At 42.9% G+C, this 24,419-nt stretch overlaps 1 protein-coding gene across 8 annotated transcripts in view; it reads right to left on the bottom strand.

The window, feature by feature from the left end:
- The window catches only part of PC (pyruvate carboxylase), a 129,091-nt gene that overhangs the window by 18,738 nt on the left and 85,934 nt on the right, over positions 1–24,419 (bottom strand). For all 8 annotated transcript variants that reach the window (XM_039319002.1, XM_039318998.1, XM_039319005.1 and 5 more), the window contains 2 exons: positions 18,048–18,192; positions 17,471–17,560 (listed from right to left, as the gene is read on the bottom strand). In XM_039319002.1, coding sequence (XP_039174936.1) covers positions 17,471–17,560; positions 18,048–18,192 — 235 coding nt within the window. The remainder of the gene's footprint in view (positions 1–17,470; positions 17,561–18,047; positions 18,193–24,419) is intronic.

Below are 24,419 nucleotides of genomic sequence, written 5' to 3'. Positions count from 1 at the left end.
TAGGCTGTTGAGGTGTGTGAGGAAGTTGTCCAGTTTTTCTTTCCCATGTGGCCAGATTATGAAGGTGTCATCTACGTATCTGAGCCAGAGTTTGGGTTTGTGATCCGATTTTTCTAGAGCTTGGGTTTCAAAGTGTTCCATGTAGAGGTTGGCAATGACAGGTGAGAAGGGGTGATCCCATGGGTGCTCCTTCTGTTTGTTTGTATTTTTGTCCTTATAGATGAAGTATGTGTTGGATAGGCAGTGGTTGGTCAGATCTAAGATGTTTTGGGGGGGTTATATTTGTTTTGAATAGCTGTCAAGGCTTCTTTGATAGGCACTTGGGTGAAGAGGGATATGACATCGAAGCTCACTAGTAGGTCGCTGGGCTGTAAGTTTTGTTTCTTTATGATCTCTATAAACTGGAATGAGTTTTTTACGTGTGAGGTGATGGATTCTGCATAGGGCTGTAGTTGTTTGGCGAGAAATTTGGCTAGGTTTTGTAGAGGTGAGCCTATGGAGCTGACTATAGGTCTGAGTGGGGTTCCTTCTTTGTGTATCTTGGGGAGACCATAGAGTTTAGGGCATCTGGATGATTTCTCGCTGGGAATGATTCTTTGCTGGATCTCTTCGCTAATGGGGGAGGCTTTTATCTTGGTTCTGGTGGTTTTTTCCAGGTAGGTGGTGGGATCTGTATTTAGGGGTTTGGATGTGGAGTCTTGGAGTAGGTTGGTTAATTTGGTTTGGTAGTCAGATGTGTTCATAACCACCGTGGCGTTGCCCTTGGCTGCTGGTAGGATTATTATGCTGGTGTCTTCTTTCAGGTTACGTAGTGCTGTCTGTTCCTCTTTGGGTAAGTTGCTTTTGGGTGGCTTGCTGGTGCAGAGGATGTTGGTGATTTTGAGTCTGATTTTGTTAGCGTCATCGGGTTTGATTTTGGTCAGGCTGGTTTCAACTTCACATATAATGGTTTCAGTGGGGATGTGTTTGGGAGCGACTGCAAAGTTGAATCCTTTGGAAAGGACATTGGTTTCGGCTTTGGTTAGGATCCTATCTGAGATGTTATGCACTGTTTGTTTCATGTGTGGCTGTGAGGGAGGAGGGGTTTGTTTCTGGCGTTCTTGTAGTCTTCGGAGTTTGTTGGTGTGTGTGTCTGTCTTGAGGGTGGTCTGTGTTTTGGCTCTCCAGACAGCGAGTTGTTTGGATTTGTCCCAAAGCGCGGGGTGGAATCTTGTTGCTGAGTTTGAGTTGGAGTGTGGGAGATCTTTGTTAATTCGTCTAGGAGGAAATCTTTTTGTGTGAAGTTCATTTCTGATTAGGGCCAAGTCTGTTCTTTTCAGGATCCGTTTGGTGGCTGCAGAGTTGGAGTGGAATTTCAGTTGGAAACATGTGGGGATTAGATTTTTGATCTCGGCAGTTACGTAGGAATGCGAGGTCACATAAAATGGAAGCTCTTTGGACTTCAAGTTTTTCATAGGTCCTGGTCAGATGGTGGATTTCCTCCCCGTAGAGGTTCGATATTTGTTTTCTGAGGTTTTCGCGGGTATTTGTATATAGTTCTTTGGTTGTTCGGGTTTTCTCCCGCGTAAAATTGGAAGTGTCTTGGCAACGTTTCGACGAAGTCACATTCGTCATCTTCAGGCTTGTGTTTTTAGCTTCTTGCTTTGAGCAGCAATGTGTGGTTTTAGCTGTTTCTTCCTTTTAACTGCCAGTGAGGGTATGAACTGATTGGATGGGAGCTTGGCTGTGTTCTGATTGGGTGGAGGTTGTGTTCTGAATGGTTTAGGGCTTGGCTGTGCTCTGATTGGCTGGGGAGTGTTCTGTTTGGTTGTGCTCAGGTAGTCTTAGTTGCAGAGGGTTTTCAATTTTTGGGGTTAGGGAGTCTTTGGTCATAAGGGCAGGTTTCCACTGGCTGGTAGGCGGGAGGTATCATCTCGCTTGTTTCATGCTTGTGTGGGGCATTTTTCTATCTCGATGGCTTCTCTGATTATTTCTGTTATTAAATGTTCACTTTTGGCAATAGTGTTCTGGTATTTTTAAAGTCATTCGGTCCCTGTGCTTTAAGGTTGTTTGGGACCAGGGAAGATGTTGGTTCCTCTTTTGTGACTGAGTTCTTATGTTCTTCAATGCGTGCACTTATTCTTCTGTTGGTTTGTCCGATGTATGTGGTGGAACAAGTGGTGCATGGGATTTCGTATACTCCTTGATTTTCTAATTCAATTTTATCTTTGGGGTTTATAAGGATGGTGGATATTTTTCTGTTTGTGCAGAATGCTGTTTTGATGTTGTGTTTATGAAGGATCTTACTGATTCTGTCTGTGGTGCCTTTTATGTATGGGAGGAGGGCTTTGCCGTTTTCTTGTTCTTTTTCTTGGATTTTGGTGGGGGTTTCTTTTTGGATTAGGTTTGTAATCTTATTTCTATGGAATCCATTGGATGTTATTACATTGGTGAGAGTGTTTAGTTCGGGTTTTAGGTGTTGTTCGTCAGCTAAGCGTTTTGTTCTGGAGATGAGTGTCTTGGCTACAGAGTTGATCTGTGCTGGGTGGTGGTGTGAGAGAGCGTGCAGATAGCGGTTTGTGTGTGTTTTCTTCTGGTAGATGGTGTGTCCTAGGGAGCCATTGGATTTCTTGTAGACTAAGACATCCAGGAAGGGAAGTTGGTTGTTAGCTTCTTTTTCCATGGTGAACTGTATTTTGGGGTGTAGGCTGTTGAGGTGTGTGAGGAAGTTGTCCAGTTTTTCTTTCCCCTGTGGCCAGATTATGAAGGTGTCGTCTACGTATCTGAGCCAGAGTTTGGGTTTGTGATCCGATTTTTCTAGAGCTTGGGTTTCAAAGTGTTCCATGTAGAGGTTTGCAATGACAGGTGAGAGGGTGATCCCATGGGTGCTCCTTCTGTTTGTTTGTATTTTTGTCCATTATAGATGAAGTATGTGTTGGATAGGCAGTGGTTGGTCAGATCTAAGATGTTTTTGGGGGGGTTATATTTGTTTTGGATAGCTGTCAAGGCTTCTTTGATAGGCACTTGGGTGAAGAGGGATATGACATCGAAGCTCACTAGTAGGTCGCTGGGATGTAAGTTTTGTTTCTTTATGATCTCTATAAACTGGAATGAGTTTTTTACATGTGAGGTGATGGATTCTGCATAGGGCTGTAGTTGTTTGGCGAGAAATTTTGCTAGGTTTTGTAGAGGTGAGCCTATGGAGCTGACTAGAGGTCTGAGTGGGGGTCCTTCTTTGTGTATCTTGGGGAGACCATAGAGTTTAGGGCATCTGGATGATTTCTCTCTGGGAATGATTCTTTGCTGGATCTCTTCGCTAATGGGGGAGGCTTTTATCTTGGTTCTGGTGGTTTTTTCCAGGTAGGTGGTGGGATCTGTATTTAGGGGGTTGTATGTGGAGTCTTGGAGTAGGTTGGTTAATTTGGTTTGGTAGTCAGATGTGTTCATAACCACCGTGGCGTTGCCCTTGTCTGCTGGTATGATTATTATGCTGGTGTCTTCTTTCAGGTTACGTAGTGCTGTCTGTTCCTCTTTGGGTAAGTTGCTTTTGGGTGGCTTGCTGGTGCAGAGGATGTTGGTGATTTTGAGTCTGATTTTGTTAGCGTCATCGGGTTTGATTTTGGTCAGGCTGGTTTCAACTCCACATATAATGGTTTCAGTGGGGATGTGTTTGGGAGCGACTGCAAAGTTGAATCCTTGGAAAGGACATTGGTTCGGCGTTTGGTGAGGATCCTATCTGAGAATGTTCTGCACTGTTTGTTTCATGTGTGGCTGTGAGTGAGGGAGGGGTTTGTTTCTGGCGTTCTGTAGTCTTCGAGTTTTGTTGGTGTGTGTATCTTCTGAGGGTGTCTGTGTTTCGCTCTCCAACGGCGAGTTGTTGGGATTGTCCCAAAGTGAGGGTGGATCTTGTTGCTGAAGTTTGAGGTGGAGTGTGAGGAGATCTTTGTTTAATTCGGTCTAGGAGGAATCTTTTTGTGTGAAGTTCATTTCTGATTAGGGCCAATTCTGTTCTTTTCAGATCCGTTTGTGGCTGCAGAGTTGGAGTGGAATTTCATGTGAAACATATTGGGATTTAGATTTTGATCTCGGCAGTTACGTAGGCAATGGCGAGTCACATAAAATGGAAGTTCTTTGACATTCAAGTTTTTCATAGGTCCTGGTCAGATGGTGGATTTCCTCCCCGTAGAGGTTCAATATTTGTTTTCTGAGGTTTTCGCGGGTATTTGTATATAGGTCTTTGGTTGTTCGGGTTTTCTCCCGCGTAAAATTGGAAGTGTCTTGGCAACGTTTCGACGAAGTCACATTCGTCATCTTCAGGCTGGTGTTTTTAGCTTCTTGCTTTGAGCAGCAATGTGTGGTTTTAGCTGTTTCTTCCTTTTAACTGCCAGTGAGGGTATGAACTGATTGGATGGGAGCTTGGCTGTGTTCTGATTGGGTGGAGGTGTGTTCTGAATGGTTAGGGGCTTGGCTGTGCTCTGATTGGCTGGGGGAGTGTTCTGTTTGGTTGTGCTCAGGTTAGTCTGAGTTGCAGAGGGGTTTAAGATTTTGGGGTTAGGGAGTCGTTTGTCAATAAGGGCAGGTTTCCAAATGGCTGGTAGGCGGGAGGTATCATCTCGCTTGTTCATGCTGTGTGGGCGTTTTTCTATCTCGATGGCTTCTCTGATTATTCTGTTATTAAAATGTTCACTTTGGCAATGGTTCTGGTATTTTTAAAGTCAATTTCATGTCCTGTGGCTTTAAGGTGTTGGACCAGGGAAGATGTTGGTTCCTCTTTTTTGACTGAGTTCTTATGTTCTTCAATGCGTGCACTTATTCTTCTGTTGGTTTGTCCGATGTATGTGGTGGGACAAGTGGTGCATGGGATTTCGTATACTCCTTGATTTTCTAATTCAATTTTATCTTTGGGGTTTCTAAGGATGGTGGATATTTTTCTGTTTGTGCAGAATGCTTTTTTGATGTTGTGTTTATGAAGGATCTTACTGATTCTGTCTGTGGTGCCTTTTATGTATGGGAGGAGGGCTTTGCCGTTTTCTTGTTCTTTGTCTTTGATTTTGGTGGGGGTTTCTTTTTGGATTAGGTTTGTAATCTTATTTCTATGGAATCCATTGGATGTTAGTACATTGGTGAGAGTGTGTAGTTCGGGTTTTAGGTGTTGTTCGTCAGCTAAGCGTTTTGTTCTGGAGATGAGTGTCTTGGCTACAGAGTTGATCTGTGCTGGGTGGTGGTGTGAGAGAGCGTGCAGATAGCGTTTGTGTGTGTTTTCTTCTGGTAGATGGTGTGTCCTAGGGAGCCATTGGATTTCTTGTAGACTAAGACATCCATGAAGGGAAGTTGGTTGTTAGCTTCTGTTTCCATGGTGAACTGTATTTTGGGGTGTAGGCTGTTGAGGTGTGTGAGGAAGTTGTCCAGTTTTTCTTTCCCATGTGGCCAGATTATGAAGGTGTCGTCTACATATCCTGAAGCAGAGTTTGGTTTGTATCCGATTTTTCTAGAGCTTGGGTTTCAAAGTTTTTCGATGTAGAGGTTTGTAAATGAACAGTGAGAGGGTGATCCATGTGGTGCTCCTTCTGTTTGTTTGTATTTTTGTCCGTTATAAGATGAAGTATGTGTTGGATAGGCAGTGGTTGGTCAGATCTAAGATGTGTTTGGGGGGGTTTTATTTGTTTTGAATAGCTGTCAAGGCTTCTTTGATAGGCACTTGGGTGAAGAGGGATATGACATCGAAGCTCACTAGTAGGTCGCTGGGCTGTAAGCTTTGTTTCTTTATGATCTCTATAAACTGGAATGAGTTTTTTACGTGTGAGGTGATGGATTCTGCATAGGGCTGTAGTTGTTTGGCGAGAAATTTGGCTATGTTTTGTAGAGGTGAGCCTATGGAGCTGACTATAGGTCTGAGTGGGGTTCCTTCTTTGTGTATCTTGGGGAGACCATAGAGTTTAGGGCATCTGGATGATTTCTCTCTGGGAATGATTCTTTGCTGGATCCTCTTCGCTAATGGGGGAGGCTTTTTATCTTGGTTCTGGTGGTTTTTTTTTTCCAGGTAGGTGGTGGGATCTGTATTTAGGGGTTTGTATGTGGAGTCTTGGAGTAGGTTGGTTAATTTGGTTTGGTAGTCATATGTGTTCATAACCACCGTGGCGTTGCCCTTGTCTGCTGGTAGGATTATTATGCTGGTGTCTTCTTTCAGGTTACTTAGTGCTGTCTGTTCCTCTTTTGGTAAGTTGCTTTTTGGTGGCTTGCTGGTGCAGAGGATGTTGGTGATTTCGAGTCTGATTCTGTTAGCGTCGTCGGGGTTGATTTTGGTCAGGCTGGTTTCAACTCCACATATAATGGTTTCAGTGGGGATGTGCTTGGGAGCGACTGCAAAGTTGAATCCTTTGGAAAGGACATTGGTTTCGGCTTTGGTGAGGATCCTATCTGATATGTTATGCACTGTTTGTTTCATGTGTGGCTGTGAGGGAGGAGGGGTTTGTTTCTGCCGTTCTTGTAGTCTTCGGAGTTTGTTGGTGTGTGTATCTGTCTTGAGTGTGGTCTGTGTTTCGGCTCTCCAGACGGCGAGTTGTTTGGATTTGTCCCAAAGTGCGGGGTGGATCTTGTTGCTGAGTTTGAGGTGGAGTGTGAGGAGATCTTTGTTAATTCGTTCTAGGAGGAATCTTTTTGTGTGAAGTTCATTTCTGATTAGGGCCAATTCTGTTCTTTTCAGGATCCGTTTGGTGGCTGCAGAGTTGGAGTGGAATTTCAGTTGGAAACATGTGTGGATTAGATTTTGATCTCGGCAGTTACGTAGGAATGCGAGGTCCACATAAAATGGAAGCTCTTTTGACTTCAAGTTTTTCATAGGTCCTGGTCAGATGGTGGATTTCCTCCCCGTAGAGGTTCGATATTTGTTTTCTGAGGTTTTCGCGGGTATTTGTATATAGGTCTTTGGTTGTTCGGGTTTTCTCCCGCGTAAAATTGGAATTGTCTTGGCAACGTTTCGACGAAGTCACATTCGTCATCTTCAGGCTGGTGTTTTTAGCTTCTTGCTTTGAGCAGCAATGTGTGGTTTTAGCTGGTTTCTTCTTTTAACTGCATTGAGGGTATGAAACTGATTGGATTGGAAGCTTGGCTGTGTTTCTGATTGGGTGGAGGTGTGTTCTGAGGTTAGCGGCTTGGCTGTGCTCTGATTGGCTGGGGGAGTGTTCTGTTTGGGTGTGCTCAGGTTAGTCTGAGTTGCAGAGGGGTTTCAGATTTTGGGGTTAGGGAGTCGTTTGTCAATAAGGGCAGGTTTCCAAATGGCTGGTAGGCGGGAGGTATCATCTCGCTTGTTCATGCGGTGTGGGCGTTTTTCTATCTCGATGGCTTCTCTGATTATTCTGTTATTAAAATGTTCACTTTTGGCAATGGTTCTGGTATTTTTAAAGTCAATTTCATGTCCTGTGGCTTTAAGGTGTTGGACCAGGGAAGATGTTTGTTCCTCTTTTTTGACTGAGTTCTTATGTTCTTCAATGCGTGCACTTATTCTTCTGTTGGTTTGTCCAATGTATGTGGTGGGACAAGTGGTGCATGGGATTTCGTATACTCCTTGATTTTCTAATTCAATTTTATCTTTGGGGTTTCTAAGGATGGTGGATATTTTTCTGTTTGTGCAGGATGCTGTTTTGATGTTGTGTTTATGAAGGATCTTACTGATTCTGTCTGTGGTGCCTTTTATGTATGGGAGGAGGGCTTTGCCGTTTTCTTGTTTTTTGTCTTGGATTTTGGTGGGGGTTTCTTTTTGGATTAGGTTTGTAATCTTATTTCTATTGAATCCATTGGATGTTAGTACATTGGTGAGAGTGGTGTAGGTCGGTTTTTAGGTGTTGTTCATCAGGTAAGCATTTTGTTCTGGAGATGAGTGCCTTGGCTACGGAGTTGATCTGTGCTGGGTGGTGTGTGAGAGAGCGTGCAGATAGCGGTTTGTGTGTGTTTTCTTCTGGTAGATGGTGTGTCCTAGGGAGCCATTGGATTTCTTGTAGACTAAGACATCCAGGAAGGGAAGTTGGTTGTTAGCTTCTGTTTCCATGGTGAACTGTATTTTGGGGTGTAGGCTGTTGAGGTGTGTGAGGAAGTTGTCCATTTTTTCTTTCCCATGTGGCGCCTCCCCCAGATTATATGAGGTGTCGTCTACATAATCTGAGCCAGATTTTGGGTTGTGATCCGATTTTTCTAGAGCTTGGGTTTCAAAGTGTTCCATGTAGAGGTTGGCAATGACAGGTGAGAGGGGTGATCCCATGGGTGCTCCTTCTGTTTGTTTGTATTTTTGTCCGTTATAGATGAAGTATGTGTTGGATAGGCAGTGGTTGGTCAGATCTAAGATGTGTTTGGGGGGGTTATATTTGTTTTGAATAGCTGTCAAGGCTTCTTTGATAGGCACTTGGGTGAAGAGGGATATTACATCGAAGCTCACTAGTAGGTCGCTGGGCTGTAAGCTTTGTTTCTTTATGATCTCTATACACTGGAATGAGTTTTTTACGTGTGAGGTGATGGATTCTGCATAGGGCTGTAGTTGTTTGGCGAGAAATTTGGCTAGGTTTTGTAGAGGTGAGCCTATGGAGCTGACTATAGGTCTGAGTGGGGTTCCTTCTTTGTGTATCTTGGGGAGACCATAGAGTTTAGGGCATCTGGATGATTTCTCTCTAGGAATGATTCTTTTCTGGATCTCTTCGCTAATGGTGGCGCTTTTATCTTAGTTCTGGGGGTTTTTTTCCAGGTAGGTGTTGGATCTGTATTTAGGGGTTTGTAGTTGGAGTCTTGGAGTAGGTTGGTTAATTTTGGTTGGTAGTCGTATGTGTTTCATACCCACCGTGGCTGCCCTTTTCTGCTGGTAGGGGGGAGGGGGGGGGGGGGGGGGGGGGGGGGGGGGGGATTATTATGCTGGTGTCTTCTTTCAGGTTACGTAGTGCTGTCTGTTCCTCTTTGGGTAAGTTGCTTTTGGGTGGCTTGCTGGTGCAGAGGATGTTGGTGATTTTGAGTCTGATTTTTTTAGCGTCATCGGGGTTGATTTTGGTCAGGCTGGTTTCAACTCCACATATAATGGTTTCAGTGGGGATGTGTTTGGGAGCGACTGCAAAGTTGAATCCTTTGGAAAGGACATTGGTTTCGGCTTTGGTGATGATCCTATCTGAGATGTTATGCACTGTTTGCTTCATGTGTGGCTGTGAGGGAGGAGGGGTTTGTTTCTGGCGTTCTTGTAGTCTTCGGAGTTTGTTGGTGTGTGTATCTGTCTTGAGGGTGGTCTGTGTTTCGGCTCTCCAGACGGCAAGTTGTTTGGATTTTTCCCAAAGTGCGGGGTGGATCTTGTGCTGAGTTTGAGGTGGAGTGGTGAGGAGATCTTTGTTAATTCGGTCTAGGAGGAATCGTTTTGTGTGAAGTTCATTTCTGATTAGGGCCAATTCTGTTCTTTTCAGGATCCGTTTGGTGGCTGCAGAGTTGGAGTGGAATTTCAGTTGGAAACATGTGGGGATTAGATTTTGATCTCGTCAGTTACGTAGGAATGCGAGGTCACATAAAATGGAAGCTCTTTGGACTTCAAGTTTTTCATAGGTCCTGGTCAGATGGTGGATTTCCTCCCCGTAGAGGTTCGATATTTGTTTTCTGAGGTTTTCGCGGGTATTTGTATATAGGTCTTTGGTTGTTCGGGTTTTCTCCCGCGTAAAATTGGAAGTGTCTTTGCAACGTTTCGACGAAGTCACATTCGTCATCTTCAGGCTGGTGTTTTTAGCTTCTTGCTTTGAGCAGCAATGTGTGTTTTTAGCTGTTTCTTCCTTTTAACTGCCAGTGAGGGTATGAACTGATTGGATGGGAGCTTGGCTGTGTTCTGATTGGGTGGAGGTGTGTTCTGAATGGTTAGGGGCTTGGCTGTGCTCTGATTGGCTGGGGGAGTGTTCTGTTTGGTTGTGCTCAGGTTAGTCTGAGTTGCAGAGGGGTTTTAAGATTTTGTGTTAGGGAGTCGTTTGTCAATGAGGGCGGGTTTCCAAATGGCTGGTAGGCGGGAGGTATCATCTTGCTTGTTCATGCTGTGTGGGCGTTTTTCTATCTCGATGGCTTCTCTGATTATTCTTTTATTAAAATGTTCACTTTTGGCAATGGTTCTGGTATTTTTAAAGTCAATTTCATGTCCTGTGGCTTTAAGGTGTTGGACCAGGGAAGATGTTGGTTCCTCTTTTTTGACTGAATTCTTATGTTCTTCAATGCGTGCACTTATTCTTCTGTTGGTTTGTCCGATGTATGTGGTGGGACAAGTGGTGCATGGGATTTCGTATACTCCTTGATTTTCTAATTCAATTTTATCTTTGGGGTTTCTAAGGATGGTGGATATTTTTCTGTTTGTGCAGAATGCTGGTTTGATGTTGTGTTTATGAAGGATCTTACTGATTCTGTCTGTGGTGCCTTTTATGTATGGGAGGAGGGCTTTGCTGTTTTCTTGTTCTTTGTCTTGGATTTTAGTGGGGGTTTCTTTTCGGATTAGGTTTGTAATCTTATTTCTATGGAATCCATTGGATGTTAGTACAGTGGTGAGAGTGTGTAGTTCGGTTTTTAGTTGTTGGTTCGCAGCTAAGCTTTTGTTCTGGAGATTATTGTCTTGGCTACAGAGTTGATCTGTGCTGGGTGTTGGTGTGGAAGCGTGCAGATAGCGTATTTGTGTGTGTTTTCTTCTGGTAGTATGGTGTGTCCTATGGGAGCCATTGGATTTTCTTGTAGACTAAGACATCCAGGAAGGGAAGTTGGTTGGTTTTGTTAGCTTCTGTTCCATGGTGAACTGTATTTTGGGGTGTGGCTGTTGAGGTGTGTGGGAAGTTGTCCAGTTTTTCTTTCCCATGTGGCCAGATTATGAAGGTGTCGTCTACGTATCTGAGCCAGAGTTTGGGTTTGTGATCCAATTTTTCTAGAGCTTGGGTTTCAAAGTGTTCCATGTAGAGGTTGGCAATGACAAGTGAGAGGGGTGATCCCATGGGTGCTCCTTCTGTTTGTTTGTATTTTTGTCCATTATAGATGAAGTATGTGTTGGATAGGCAGTGGTTGGTCAGATCTAAGATGTATTTGGGGGGGTTATATTTGTTTTGGATAGCTGTCAAGGCTTCTTTGATAGGCACTTGGGTGAAGAGGGATATGACATCGAAGCTCACGAGTAGGTCGCTGGGCTGTAAGTTTTGTTTCTTTATGATCTCTAGAAACTGGAATGAGTTTTTTACGTGTGAGGTGATGGATTCTGCATAGGGCTGTAGTTGTTTGTCGAGAAATTTGGCTAGGTTTTGTAGAGGTGAGCCTATGGAGCTGACTATAGGTCTGAGTGGGGTTCCTTCTTTGTGTATCTTGGGGAGACCATAGAGTTTAGGGCATCTGGATGATTTCTCTCTGGGAATGATTCTTTGCTGGATCTCTTCGCTAATGGGGGAGGCTTTTATCTTGGTTCTGGTGGTTTTTTCCAGGTAGGTGGTGGGATCTGTATTTAGTGGTTTGTATGTGGAGTCTTGGAGTAGGTTGGTTAATTTGGTTTGGTAGTCAGATGTGTTCATAACCACCGTGGCGTTGCCCTTGTCTGCTGGTAGGATTATTATGCTGGTGTCTTCTTTCAGGTTACGTAGTGCTGTCTGTTCCTCTTTGGGTAAGTTGCCTTTGGGTGGCTTGCTGGTGCAGAGGATGTTGGTGATTTTGAGTCTGATTTTGTTAGCGTCATCGGGGTTGATTTTGGTCAGGCTGGTTTCAACTTCACATATAATGGTTTCAGTGGGGATGTGTTTGGGAGCGACTGCAAAGTTGAATCCTTTGGAAAGGACATTGTTTTCGGCTTTGGTGAGGATCCTATCTGAGATGTTATGCACTGTTTGTTTCATGGTGTGGGCTGGGAGGGAGGAGGGGTTTTGTTTCTGGCGTTCTTGTAGTCTTCGGAGTTTGTTGGTGTGTGTAGATCTGTCTTGAGGTGGTCTGTGTTTCGGCTCTCCAGACGGCGAGTTGTTTGGATTTGTCCCAAAGTGCGGGGTGGATCTTGTTGCTGAGTTTGAGGTGGAGTGTGAGGAGATCTTTGTTAATTCGTCTAGGAGGAATCTTTTTGTGTGAAGTTCATTTCTGATTAGGGCCAATTCTGTTCTTTTCAGGATCCGTTTGGTGGCTGCAGAGTTGGAGTGGAATTTCAGTTGGAAACATGTGGGGATTAGATTTTGATCTCGGCAGTTACGTAGGAATGCGAGGTCACATAAAATGGAAGCTCTTTGGACTTCAAGTTTTTCATAGGTCCTGGTCAGATGGTGGATTTCCTCCCCGTAGAGGTTCGATATTTGTTGTTCTGAGGTTTTCGCGGGTATTTGTATATAGGTCTTTGGTTGTTCGGGTTTTCTCCCGCGTAAAATTGGAAGTGTCTTGGCAACGTTTCGACGAAGTCACATTCGTCATCTTCAGGCTGGTGTTTTTAGCTTCTTGCTTTGAGCAGCAATGTGTGGTTTTAGCTGTTTCTTCCTTTTAACTGCCAGTGAGGGTATGAACTGATTGGGTGGGAGCTTGGCTGTGTTCTGATTGGGTGGAGGTGTGTTCTGAATGGTTAGGGGCTTGGCTGTGCTCTGATTGGCTGGGGAGTGTTCTGTTTGGTTTGCTCAGGTTATCTGAGTTGCAGAGGGGTTTAAGATTTTGGGGTTAGGGAGTCGTTTGTCAATAAGGGCAGGTTTCCAAATGGCTGGTTAGGCGGGAGGTATCATCCTCGCTTGTTCATGCTGTGTGGGCGTTTTTCTATCTCGATGGCTTCTCTGATTATTCTGTTATTAAAATGTTCACTTTTGGCAATGGTTCTGGTATTTTTAAAGTCAATTTCGTGTCCTGTGGCTTTAAGGTGTTGGACCAGGGAAGATGTTGGTTCCTCTTTTTTGACTGAGTTCTTATGTTCTTCAATGCGTGCACTTATTCTTCTGTTGGTTTGTCCGATGTATGTGGTGGGACAAGTGGTGCATGGGATTTCGTATACTCCTTGATTTTCTAATTCAATTTTATCTTTGGGGTTTCTAAGGATGGTGGATATTTTTCTGTTTGTGCAGAATGCTGTTTTGATGTTGTGTTTATGGAGGATCTTACTGATTCTGTCTGTGGTGCCTTTTATGTATGGGAGGAGGGCTTTGCCGTTTTCTTGTTCTTTGTCTTGGATTTTAGTGGGGGTTTCTTTTTGGATTAGGTTTGTAATCTTATTTCTATGGAATCCATTGGATGTTAGTACATTGGTGAGAGTGTGTAGTTCGGGTTTTAGGTGTTGTTCGTCAGCTAAGCGTTTTGTTCTGGAGATGAGTGTCTTGGCTACAGAGTTGATCTGTGCTGGGTGGTGGTGTGAGAGAGCGTGCAGATAGCGGTTTGTGTGTGTTTTCTTCTGGTAGATGGTGTGTCCTAGGGAGCCATTGGATTTCTTGTAGACTAAGACATCCAGGAAGGGAAGTTGGTTGTTAGCTTCTGTTTCCATGGTGAACTGTATTTTGGGGTGTAGGCTGTTGAGGTGTGTGAGGAAGTTGTCCAGTTTTTCTTTCCCATGTGGCCAGATTATGAAGGTGTCGTCTACATATCTGAGCCAGAGTTTGGGTTTGTGATCCGATATATACATACATTGCTTACTGGTGTACACCGCTTAGAGAGTGCTTGCACTTAAAGCGGTATATAAGTCTCATAAATAAATAAATAAATAAATAAATAAGCAAGCCTGTCATTACAAACCTTTCTGTCCACTGTGGGCCAAGGACTCTTCCGCTGCCCTGGAAGGTGGGACCAAAGGCCTTTTGGGGAGACTGGGGGGGCAGAAGAGGGGGAGCGCTGTGAGGACATTTCTGCTCTACACTAACTTTTGCTATTCCTGCAAGGGGAGGGGAATTCTCTCTCGACCAGGTAGAAGCAGTGATTTCACCATGAGCCCAGCCTTTCCCTTTCCCTACTGTTGCTGAAGGACGCCCTTAACCGGGATTTACCCAAGAGAGGCCCCTTAGGGTGGGAAGTCCCAGCAGAGGCCTGAGCCACCCAGCATCCTGGCTGATAGAGCCGCACGCAGCAGCAGGCCTAGCTTCCCATCTGTCCTGTCTGGGGATTCTTGCAGAGGATGCCTGGCCAACACCCGTACTGGGGGTCCTTGGCCTGGTCCTCCGTCTTTTGCCAGGGCCTCTGCCAGGGGGGTGCAGGAGAGGATGGGGATCTGCTGGGGCTGAGAAGCAGCTGACTCGAGAAGGAAACACAGAACTAGATCCTCCTTGGTAATGGGGCTGTGGAGATCTCAGGTTGTAAAATGACTTTTACTGAGGTTGCCCATAGTGGTTGTGCAAAAGAGTCTTATTGGTGTTTTGAAGAATTTTGTGAGACAGGACGAAGAAAATAAATGGAAAGAAACCAAGTTCTAGGACAGCATTTCAAGGTATTAAAAATCAAGATTGTTAAAAGTAGAACATAGAAGCTAGGGCTGGAAGGGACCTCAGAGGTCTTTTAGCCCACCCCCCTGCTCAAGGCAGGAGACCTTATACCATCCCTGGAAAGGAATATAAATTAGGTTTATTCAAGCAAAGCTAAAATAGAGATGTTGTTATCTCCAGTAACTTTTAATGGATTTTTGCTGAGCAGGACTGAACAACAAGGCTCTTTAGATTTATTTATGATAAGAGACAAAATATGAGAAGAGATTATTTATTGTATTTTAACAGAAAGTGATAACTTACTAAAATTGTTTATGAGGGTGAAGGTTTGTTCTCCAAGCAAACGTTTTGTGACCAGGCTAGATAACAACTTCAGTTTAGTGGGTGTCTGTGTCAGTGTTCTACTTTTGATAAGGGCTTCAGGTGTGGGAGTGTCAAGTGAGAGTTTTGTGATGGGCCAGAGAGAGGCTTGTGGTGAGGAGGTGCTTCAGGTCAGAGCCCTTGGAGCGTGTGAACTATCAGTGGGGAGATTATATCAGGTCAGGTCACTGGAAGGCAAACTGCTGGGGGGAGGGGCTTCAGGGCTGGCCCCCGGTGCTGCCTCCAGATGGCTGTGCGGTTGATTTGGATTCTAAGGGGTTCATAGGCTGATTGTGGGTCAATGTGTCTGTTGATGGAACTGCTTGTGGAGGGCCAGGCTTCGGGGAACTCCTGGGTGTGCCAGGTGGCAGCGTGGCCAATGATTTTAGTGTTGCTCCAATTAAACTGGTGTAGTTTGGTGTCAACATGGATACTGATTGGGGATTTGGGATTGTGGTGTTTGGCTGCCAGCTGGTGTTCGTGGATCCTAGTTTTTAACTGACATGATGTTTGTCTCACATAGAATAGTTACAGTTGATTTTGTAGATGGAATTGTTTCTTTCATCCTTCTGTGTCTTGTCTTTGGTTCTAGATAATTCCTGGCAGAGTGTGGCTGTGGGTTTGTGTGCTATCGCTATTCTTGGGGTTGGAGAATTTTGGCTGTCATTTCTGACACCGCTTTTGTGTATGGTAGGGTTCGTTTTTGTGTGGCGGTTAGCTGTCTGGTGTGTGGTGGTTTGGATTTTGGGACAGCTATTACGGAGAAAGATGTCAAGCAGCCATTTCTCTTCTGCTTTTCTTAGTGCTGTGGTGCTGCAGTGTGTCCTGGCCCTTCTGAAGAGGGTCTGGACACAAGTTCTTTTGTGTGCGATGGGGTGGTTGGGAGGGAGGAAGTTGTGTCAACATTGCAAATGAATTTGGCTAAAGCCATTTCCACTTCGTTTTCAGTTGCCACAGAGTTGGAAGGGGGGGGGGAATGAGCATTTTTTAGCTTAGTCAAAACAATAAATTGTTCTGTGGGAAGCAAGGTCATTGCTGCCTGAGTTTTGGCTGGCTGAAACTTTTGTTAGGAAGCCCACCAAAGTAGTTTATTGGAGAATGTGATTATGACATATTACTTTGTAACTTTGTAACCTTTGGGAGGGAACTTCAGTCTTAGTTTCACTTTTGATCATGTAGCCCAGTGGTGGTGAACCTATGGCACAGATGCCAGAGGCGGCACTCAGAACCCTCCCTGTGGGCACACGTGCCGTTATCCCAGCCTTGCATCTCCCCGTGACTCCCTACTCTCCAGCAGCCCCCCTGAAGGAGAGTTGCCCTTGAGCGTGGCTCACACGGAGCAGCACAGCCAAGGACATGGCAGCCAGGCAGCGTAGACAAGACTCTGCCTTCACACCCCATCATGCAGTTGATGCTGCAGGGCACGGGCAGAGAGTGTGGCCGCCATAGCGCTGCTGGGCTGCCTGGGCGATCTGCGGCAGGCCTTGGAGGCGGTGAGTGGTCCTGTGGGCAGGCGGGGCGGAGGTTGGGGGGGCAGAGCAGGGGCAGGATGGGGGGAGGTGAAGCAGGGGCGGGGGCAGTTTTTGGGCACTCGGTCTCTAAAAGGTTTGCCATCACTGATGTAGCCAAATAAATATGTTCTTTAAGGAAACCTTTTGCCTTGGAGTTCTATTTTTACTGGTCTCGTCTGTCGGAATCATGCCAAGCTGCTTCTTCACTAGGTCACTCGAGCTAATTCTCTTTCCTACCTTTCCTTCCATTCCCTCAACAGGCTTATATTGATGATGCTGAGTCTCTGTTTCCCCAAAGGCCATTAAGGCTTCTCCAGGAGAATGACATAGTTTTTGTTGCAATCTTGGAGAATGGATGCCTATTACTTCATTTCAATGAAGTTTTATTGATGGATTGTATATCCTTGTATCTCTGTTTTAACTTGCTTCCATTTGGTTGATGTTTTCTCAACGATGGGAGCTTTCCAGAGCCACTTAGGCAAATCAAATAAATCAAAAGATAATTGCGTCTGGTTGGGACTGCATGCTGCTGTGTGCGAATTCTGTTTTTAACCCTATTCCTGTACATTGGAATGGAGGCTGCAGAGAGTTGCCGCAGACTTGGGTAGTTTATCAGTCCCACCAAGTCAGCAAGTAACTAACCACGCATTGTAAATGGTCCCCTTGGCCTAAAATGCTTCTGCAACTCAGGGCAGCAGTAGCAGCAGCAGCAGCCAGCAGCAGGCTTCCTGAAGGCCAGCGTTAGTCAGCCATGGCAGCCAGCAGAGAGGAAAGTCCAGCCGAGCATTTTCCTTTGCTGCAGTCAGAGGGCTGCTGGGAGGGCTTAAACCCAAGCTGGTTCAATGTCAACTGTCCAGTTGGCGGATCCAGAAAAAGAAACTCCTGGGACATTATTTTACCAAGAGTATAAACTTCACTGAATAAACCATATTGGCACAGACAAAGCAAAACCAGCTAGCATAGTTAATTCCCCCCTTTCCCTGCGGCCCATCCAAAGTCCATTATGCCCACCAATCACTTCTGTTCATTTTGTTATGAGAAACCGGCGAGCCACACTAGCCTCCTGCTCGATGTGTCCTTGGGTTGGGCACTCTCTCACCAGAACAGACGGTGCTCAGATGCAATTGCCCCCACCCTTGCATTCTATCCCCCTCCCCCCTTTTCTTTGTTAAGCTGTGAGTGAAAATGCTGCCCTGGTTCTTCTGGAAATCAAGGAGGCTTCTGGGAGCAACTCACCTAAGGGAACTGCAGGGACCACCGGGTCAATGGGCGAAGGCCGGGCTTTCACAGGGATGGGCGTGGTGGGGCCATTTACCATGACGTGTCCTGGAAAGGAAAAGGAGAAGTCAATGGAGGAGACTGCCTGCAGATCCTCCTGGCCACTTGCATGATGACAGAAAGGGTTGCCCGTCCCCTAACCTGGTTCTGGGCCTCCGTTTCTAAAAAGTAACCCCAAGATTAATATTCATTTGGATTCCTTTCTCCCTCCCTGCCCAGTCAAGACCCAACGTGTGAACCCATCAAGGACCCGAAGGGAGGGAGCACAGAAGTAAGCCGAGCTAGGATCTCTGCCACTCCAGGGAGAGAGCGTGGAACAAGGGTTTAAGGGACAGGAAAGCAGATTCTGGTTAAATGGGGGGGGATTCTTAATAGTAACAGTAGTGATAGTGAGTCCCCTTCTGCTGGATGTGTCCAGGCAGAAAAGAGGCAGCCATTGGTCATGGAGGCCCAAATTTGGGTTCCTTTCTTGAGCATGGGGGGGGGGAGAACATAGTCCCCAGGGCCCTGTTCAAGGGCAGTATTCTAAACCTACCCAGGTAGTGGAGCAGCTTCTGAGCTCTGTTCTGGCCAGGCCGCAGATGGAAAAGGTCTGGGTTTTCATCAATAAACTGGGTGTCCACAGTGCCATGGAGGAACTGATTATTACTGAGCACGTTCTGCAGGAAAGGGATGTTGGTCTGAAAGGGAAGGAAGAGCAGAGGGAGGCCTTAGGGGATGCTGAGGAGAGGCACCAGGGATGGCTCCATTTCTGCATCCCTCAACAGCGCGAGGAGGCTCTTCTGAACTGAGCATTTGCTCTCTAGCTTTGGCTGGACAACCTGGAGGTGCCTGTTGCTGGATGAGATTGGAAGCCCGACTCAGCTTTTCTGACTAAGGCCAGCTAAATCCCCCCCACATGAAGGTAGCAGTCCCAGCGCCTGGCCCTTAGACGTGCAGAGCCGCTGACTGCGGACCTTCCGAGTAGCTGCAGCTGCTTGCATAGTAGCTGCTAGAGCAGACTTCTCTTTTCCCATGAGTTATGTTTCTGTGCAATAATTAATAGCAAATGGGACCAGAACCAGGCATCAGGGGTCTCTGGGAGGCCCACAAAAGAAGGGAGGGAGCAGCAGCCATCTGAAGCTGGTACCGAAGGATACACACTGCGGGCTAATATGGAGGCTGAGCACCTTCAGAGTCAGCCGCATGCACAGCAAGAAAGCAGCAGCCCTCGGCAGCCCTTTGCTGCTAGCAGTGGAAATCCAGAGCAAAGCACAAGGAGGCTCCACTGAGCTGTCAGTCCTGAAAGCTACTCCAATCATTTCTCCGCTTGGATTGGTCTAACTCAGATATTCGCCCATTGCTTTAAAACAGCTGGGACTGAAATAAGCAAATACCTCAAACTATCTATGAACAACTCAGTTTTAAGCACTGCAGTGGTGTCTCCTGCCTTGGGCGATGGAAAGGATACGTTTGTGAGCAAAATTATTTTATGGAGGAAGATTTGTCAACACAACCCTCTGCACTCATCCTGCTTCCATTGGGGCTTCCGGGGATTTCACCGTACATGCATCTACACTCTACAAATCTTTTGTTTGCCCACATCTTCAATTCCAATTTCAATTTAAGGTAATTTTACCAACTTTAACAGAGTGACTTTTTCTGCTAATTTTAAAGAAGACCAAATTAATGACTAGAACAACAAGCCAATGAAGCTATCCAAGGGGCAAAGACCTTTTGCCTTTCAGGATCAACCATCTATTGAAAAGCACAGGCAGTCAAGAAATATGCCACAGACTGGCCGTGGGGAGACAGCCACCGAGGCCTTGAGATTCAACGGCCATGCTGTGTCTAGACCAGGGGTAGGCAACCTTGGCTCTTTCATGACTTGGGGACTGATCAATTGTTCCATATAACGGAAGATTCTACCTTCACCCTATTTGTGCTTTGCTCCCTTCCTTGCCAAGTTTGTTAATTTTAATGTTAAGATTTATGATCTTAATATTTTAATAATTTACTTTGCTTTTATGTTGAAAGCCATCTAGGGGCAATTCTAAGCGGCTTACAGTGTAAAAACAAGGTAAAACATTAAAATATTAAGATCATGAATCTTAACATTAAAACTAACAAAGTTGACAAAGAAGAGAGATAGGTGCCATTGAAATATGATACATAAATAAATGACCAATATACTATCCTAACAATAGCAGAGTAAACATGGCAGCCAAAATTAAAATCACCCCAAACAACCAACATCTTAAAACTATCAAAATAGTAGCAAACAACAATGAAATTCCATTAAAGCAATAAGAAAATTAATTATTTTTGCTTTTGGTAAAGCAAAATATTCAAGCTAAGTAAAAGGTATTAATGCTGAAATAAGGAGAAAAAGGCTTCTTGTACCACACCTGGTCAAGATGCCTCTCTTGCAGATTATCCCTCACCTGCTTTTTCTCTGAGCTAAAAGCCAATTTCTACCACAATCTTTCCCAGGATGGGAGCTGCTACCCTCCTTCATCATTTTGGCTGCCCTGCTGCATCTTTTCCAACTCTAAACATGGCTTTTGAGGTGCAATTTGATCAGGCATGTGTACATTCCAAGCAACAGATTTGTATCAGGATGTTTCTATGTTGGAGGTTTTGTTTTTTATTCTCTTCCTAAAAATTCCCTGGATGGAAGTCTATGGAGATTCTTCCATTCCTCACCATCCGGTCAGAGCTGAAGAAGCTTCTTGGATGAGAAGCGAAACGTCTTCAAAGAAAAACAAGGAAGTCCAGTTGCGTCTTAAAAAAGCACCTTTGGGACTCCTGGGATGGAATTTAGCACTGTGCTGACATTTTCTTGTAATTCAGCATGAATCCTGATTTGTCCTTTTTAGTTCAGTCCTAATTAATATAATATGCAGACTTTGGGGTTCCCTCCAAATACCTGTGTTTAAGGCTGGTCTCTGAGGACCCTGGGAAAAGGCCCCTTTCCACTGAAAGATGAGTTTGAATTCTTTTATATTATTTTATATCTATATCTATACATCTCTTCTCTTTCTCTCTCTCTCTCTCTCATCTATCTACAAACACACACACACACATATATAATTTTTATAGGATTAGGAATAGGGTTGTTTAGGGTTAGGATTTTTTAAAATAACATTCTTAATAATTAGCAAACAGCATGTTGTCTGGGTTCATGCATATTAAAAAATGAATAATTAATTGTGATAATAATTAATTATCACAAACAATATGTTAATTAATATTAGTCTTCTTACTAGTATACAGTATATTCAATGTTACATATCAAGTTCCTTTCTCTCTAACTCGTTTTTCTAGCCACTGATAAAAATTATCCCATGTTCTAAAATACACTGAATCTTCTTTCTCTTTTATCTTTAAAGTCAATCTATCCAATTTTCTTAATTAGTTCTTCTGTTGGTAAATTTTCATTTTTCCAATATTGGTCAAATACAATTCTTGCTGCAGCTCGTACATGTAAAATTAAATATATACAGTCTTTCTCATAATTTGCTCCTATTATTCCTAAATAATTCTGGCTTAAAATCTATTTGTTTTTTAGTCACTTTCTCCAACCATTAAGTGTATTTTTGACCAAAATCTTTTAGTCCACCAGATATGGTAATAAGTACCTGACTTTTGTTTGCATTTCCAATACTTGTTTGAAGTATTTTTAAAACTTTTTTTGCTAATCTCACTGGTGTTAAATTCCATCTGTAAAACATTTTATATAAGTTTTCTTTATATGCCACTGCTTTCGTTAATTTAGCATTTCTTTCTCATAATCTTTGCCAGTTTTCTAATTCTATATTATGTCTATACTTGTTCCTCCTCCATCTTTAAGATTAACAGATATTTATAGCGTTTCTTAATCAGTTTTTCATCTGTTTTTAGCAGTATCTGGTCAAATTCTGTCTGTTCTTTATAAAATCCCATTATTTTAGTATCTTTTTCATATCTCGTTTGGATTTGCAGATATGGCCACCATGATAGATCAATACCTTGTTCTTGTAAATCTTGTCTATCTTTCAATTTCCCTTCATTGTCCAAAATATTTTTTTTATAAACAAGTTTTATTAATTTTTCAATTTTACATCCAAATGCTTAGGAAGCAGCGTGGTAATTGGGTAATCAATAGTCCAGTAACAAATTCTTTTGTACATATCTCAGATTGCATCATTAAAGTTCCCTCTCTATTTCCCTTAATTATTATATCACATTCAAGTTAATACATTTCTAATTATACCTCAGTCAATTAATACATTTGTCAATATAATTTTACTTATACATATCCAAGTCCTGTTTTTAAATTTTACCTAATTTCAATTACAGTGTTGTTAGCCTTTAATATCCATAATATTTAGACTTCGGGTAACCCAAATTTTCCTTATTTCATTACAAAATAGTTATCATATCTAAAATACATATATTATTCAGTTAATTACATTCTTACTTTATTTCACAAGTATATTCTATTTCTCATTCTAGTACCTCATCATTTACTAATAAAATATCTTTTATTGTCACAAACCAACTTCCGTATTACAATTCAAAACTATAATCTAATGGCTAATTTTCATTTCCCTTATAAATCTAAGTCCTAAATATTTTTTTTTATTAAAAAGTTTTTATTTTCCATTTATTCATACAAAATACAATTCAATTAAAATAAATTCCTAACCATTGGTACCGCCTGCCCATTCTCCCCAGGCTGCGTCCACCCTCTCTAATCCTTCCCCACTTCCCTCCTCTTTCTCTCCTCCCCTCCTACTCTCTTCCCCTCCCCTTCTAACCATCCTACTTCCTCCCTACTCCTTCCTCCCCTCTCATCCATCTCACACACATGAACGCAGCACAGGGGAAATGCCCAAGCATTTACCATGACTGTATTATCATTACCCACCCACTCACTCACCCACCCACCCACCCTCAACCCTCCCCCCCTCGCTTCCCAGAGCAGAGTACAGGGTTATTAATAAGAAAGTTAACAATAATAAAAAAAGAAAAGAAGAAAGAAAAAAGAAAAAAAACATCATATTTAACCTTTAACTCCCCTTAAATTAAGTCATATAAACAAATCTCTACAACAGTTACTATAAAATTTACTCATAAAATAAATGAAACTTTATAGTCCCATATTTTTTCTGAATATAATCTATCCATCTTCTCCATACAATAATATATCTTTCTTGTGTATGATCCTTCAAATAAGCAGAAATTTTTGCCATTTCTGCAAAGTTAGAAACTTTAAATATCCATTCTTCTAAAGTAGGCAACGAGTCCTTCTTCCAATACGAGCCTACTAATAACCTTGCTGCAGTTAATAAATTCAACATTAAAGTAGTTTCTTTGTCATTTAAATCCACAAAGATACCCAATAGGAATAATTGAGGGGTGAACTTTATCTTCCTTTTAAAAATCTTTTGAATGTTCCACCAAATCATAATCCAAAAAGCCTTTACCTTTTTACAATTCCACCAAACATGAAAATATGTCGCATCCATATTACCACATCTCCAACATTTGGGTTGTAAATTTGGATACATACAAGATAATTTTTTAGGATCTAAATGCCATCTGTAAAACATTTTATAAAAATTTTCCCTCAAATTTTGAGCTTGTGTAAATTTAACATTTCTAATCCAAATTGTCTCCCATAAGTCCAATGGGATCGGATCCTGGATATTCTGAGCCCATTTAATCATACAGTCTTTAACCAATTCTGTTTCAGAGTCTAATTCTATTAAAGCATTGTAAATTCTTTTTATATGGGCCTGACTCTGATCTTTAATCTGAATAACCAGATTTCCATCTTCTAGTGTTATTCCTTCTTTCTTATCTACAGTCCACCTGTCCACTATTTGTAAATATTGAAACCATGACTGTAGAATATTTTCTTGCCTTAATACATCTAGAGATTTTAAATGCCAATCCGAACCTGACCAAGTTAATAATTCTTTATACGAAATTTTATCAAAGTTCATCCCCTTAGAAATCCCCTCAATTGCATGTCTAGGAATCCCCCAGATAGGTATTTTATAGTTTAACCTATAATAATACTTTTTCCAAACTCGAAGTAAGGCACTCCTCAAAATATGTGATTTGAAAGCCCGGTCCACTTTCTTATTAAAAATTAAATATGCATGCCAACCATACATTAAATCCCACCCTTCAAGAACAAGAATATCCTTATTTGTTAAATTAAGCCAATCACTTATCCAAGTTAAGGCGGCTGCATCATAGTATAATTTCAAGTTAGATGCTTTAAGTCCTCCTCTTTCTCGGGCATCTTGCAAAATCTTAAACTTAACCCTTGTTTTTTTCCCAGCCCAAATGAATTTATTGATACCCTTCTGCCGTTCTCCAAATTTACATCTTTTTTTAAAATAGGTATCATCTGAAACAAGAAAAGAAACTTTGGTAGAACATTCATTTTTACAGCTGAAATTCTCCCCAACAGTGACAATTGCAGTTTTTTCCAGTCATTTAAATCCTTTTGCACTTTTGCCCATAGTAATTCATAATTATTTTTATACAATTTTCCATTTGAGGCAGTTAAATATACTCCCAGATATTTAACCTTTTTCACCATCTGAAAACCTGTGGCTTTAACCAAACTTTCCTTGTCATTGGCTAACATATTCTTAGATAATATCTTAGTCTTATGGTTATTGACTTTAAAACCAGAAACTTTTCCATACTGTGTTATAAGTTCTAATAGACAATCAACCGCTCTAATCGGTTGTTCCAAAATCAAAACCAAATCATTCGCAAAAGCCCATAATTTATACTCATTTTTTCTTATCTTTATGCCCTTGATTACCGTTGATTCTCGAATCTGGATCAACAAAATCTCCAATGTTAAAACAAATAACAATGGAGATAATGGATATCCTTGTCTTGTCCCTTTTTCAATATT

This window comes from Crotalus tigris, unplaced genomic scaffold, assembly GCF_016545835.1.
Source record: "Crotalus tigris isolate CLP2741 ecotype Arizona unplaced genomic scaffold, ASM1654583v1 scf7180000021817.203328, whole genome shotgun sequence".
Taxonomy (NCBI): domain Eukaryota; kingdom Metazoa; phylum Chordata; class Lepidosauria; order Squamata; family Viperidae; genus Crotalus; species Crotalus tigris.
The sequence above is the reverse complement of the archived record's forward strand: the minus strand, read 5'-3'. Positions and strand labels throughout refer to the sequence as shown.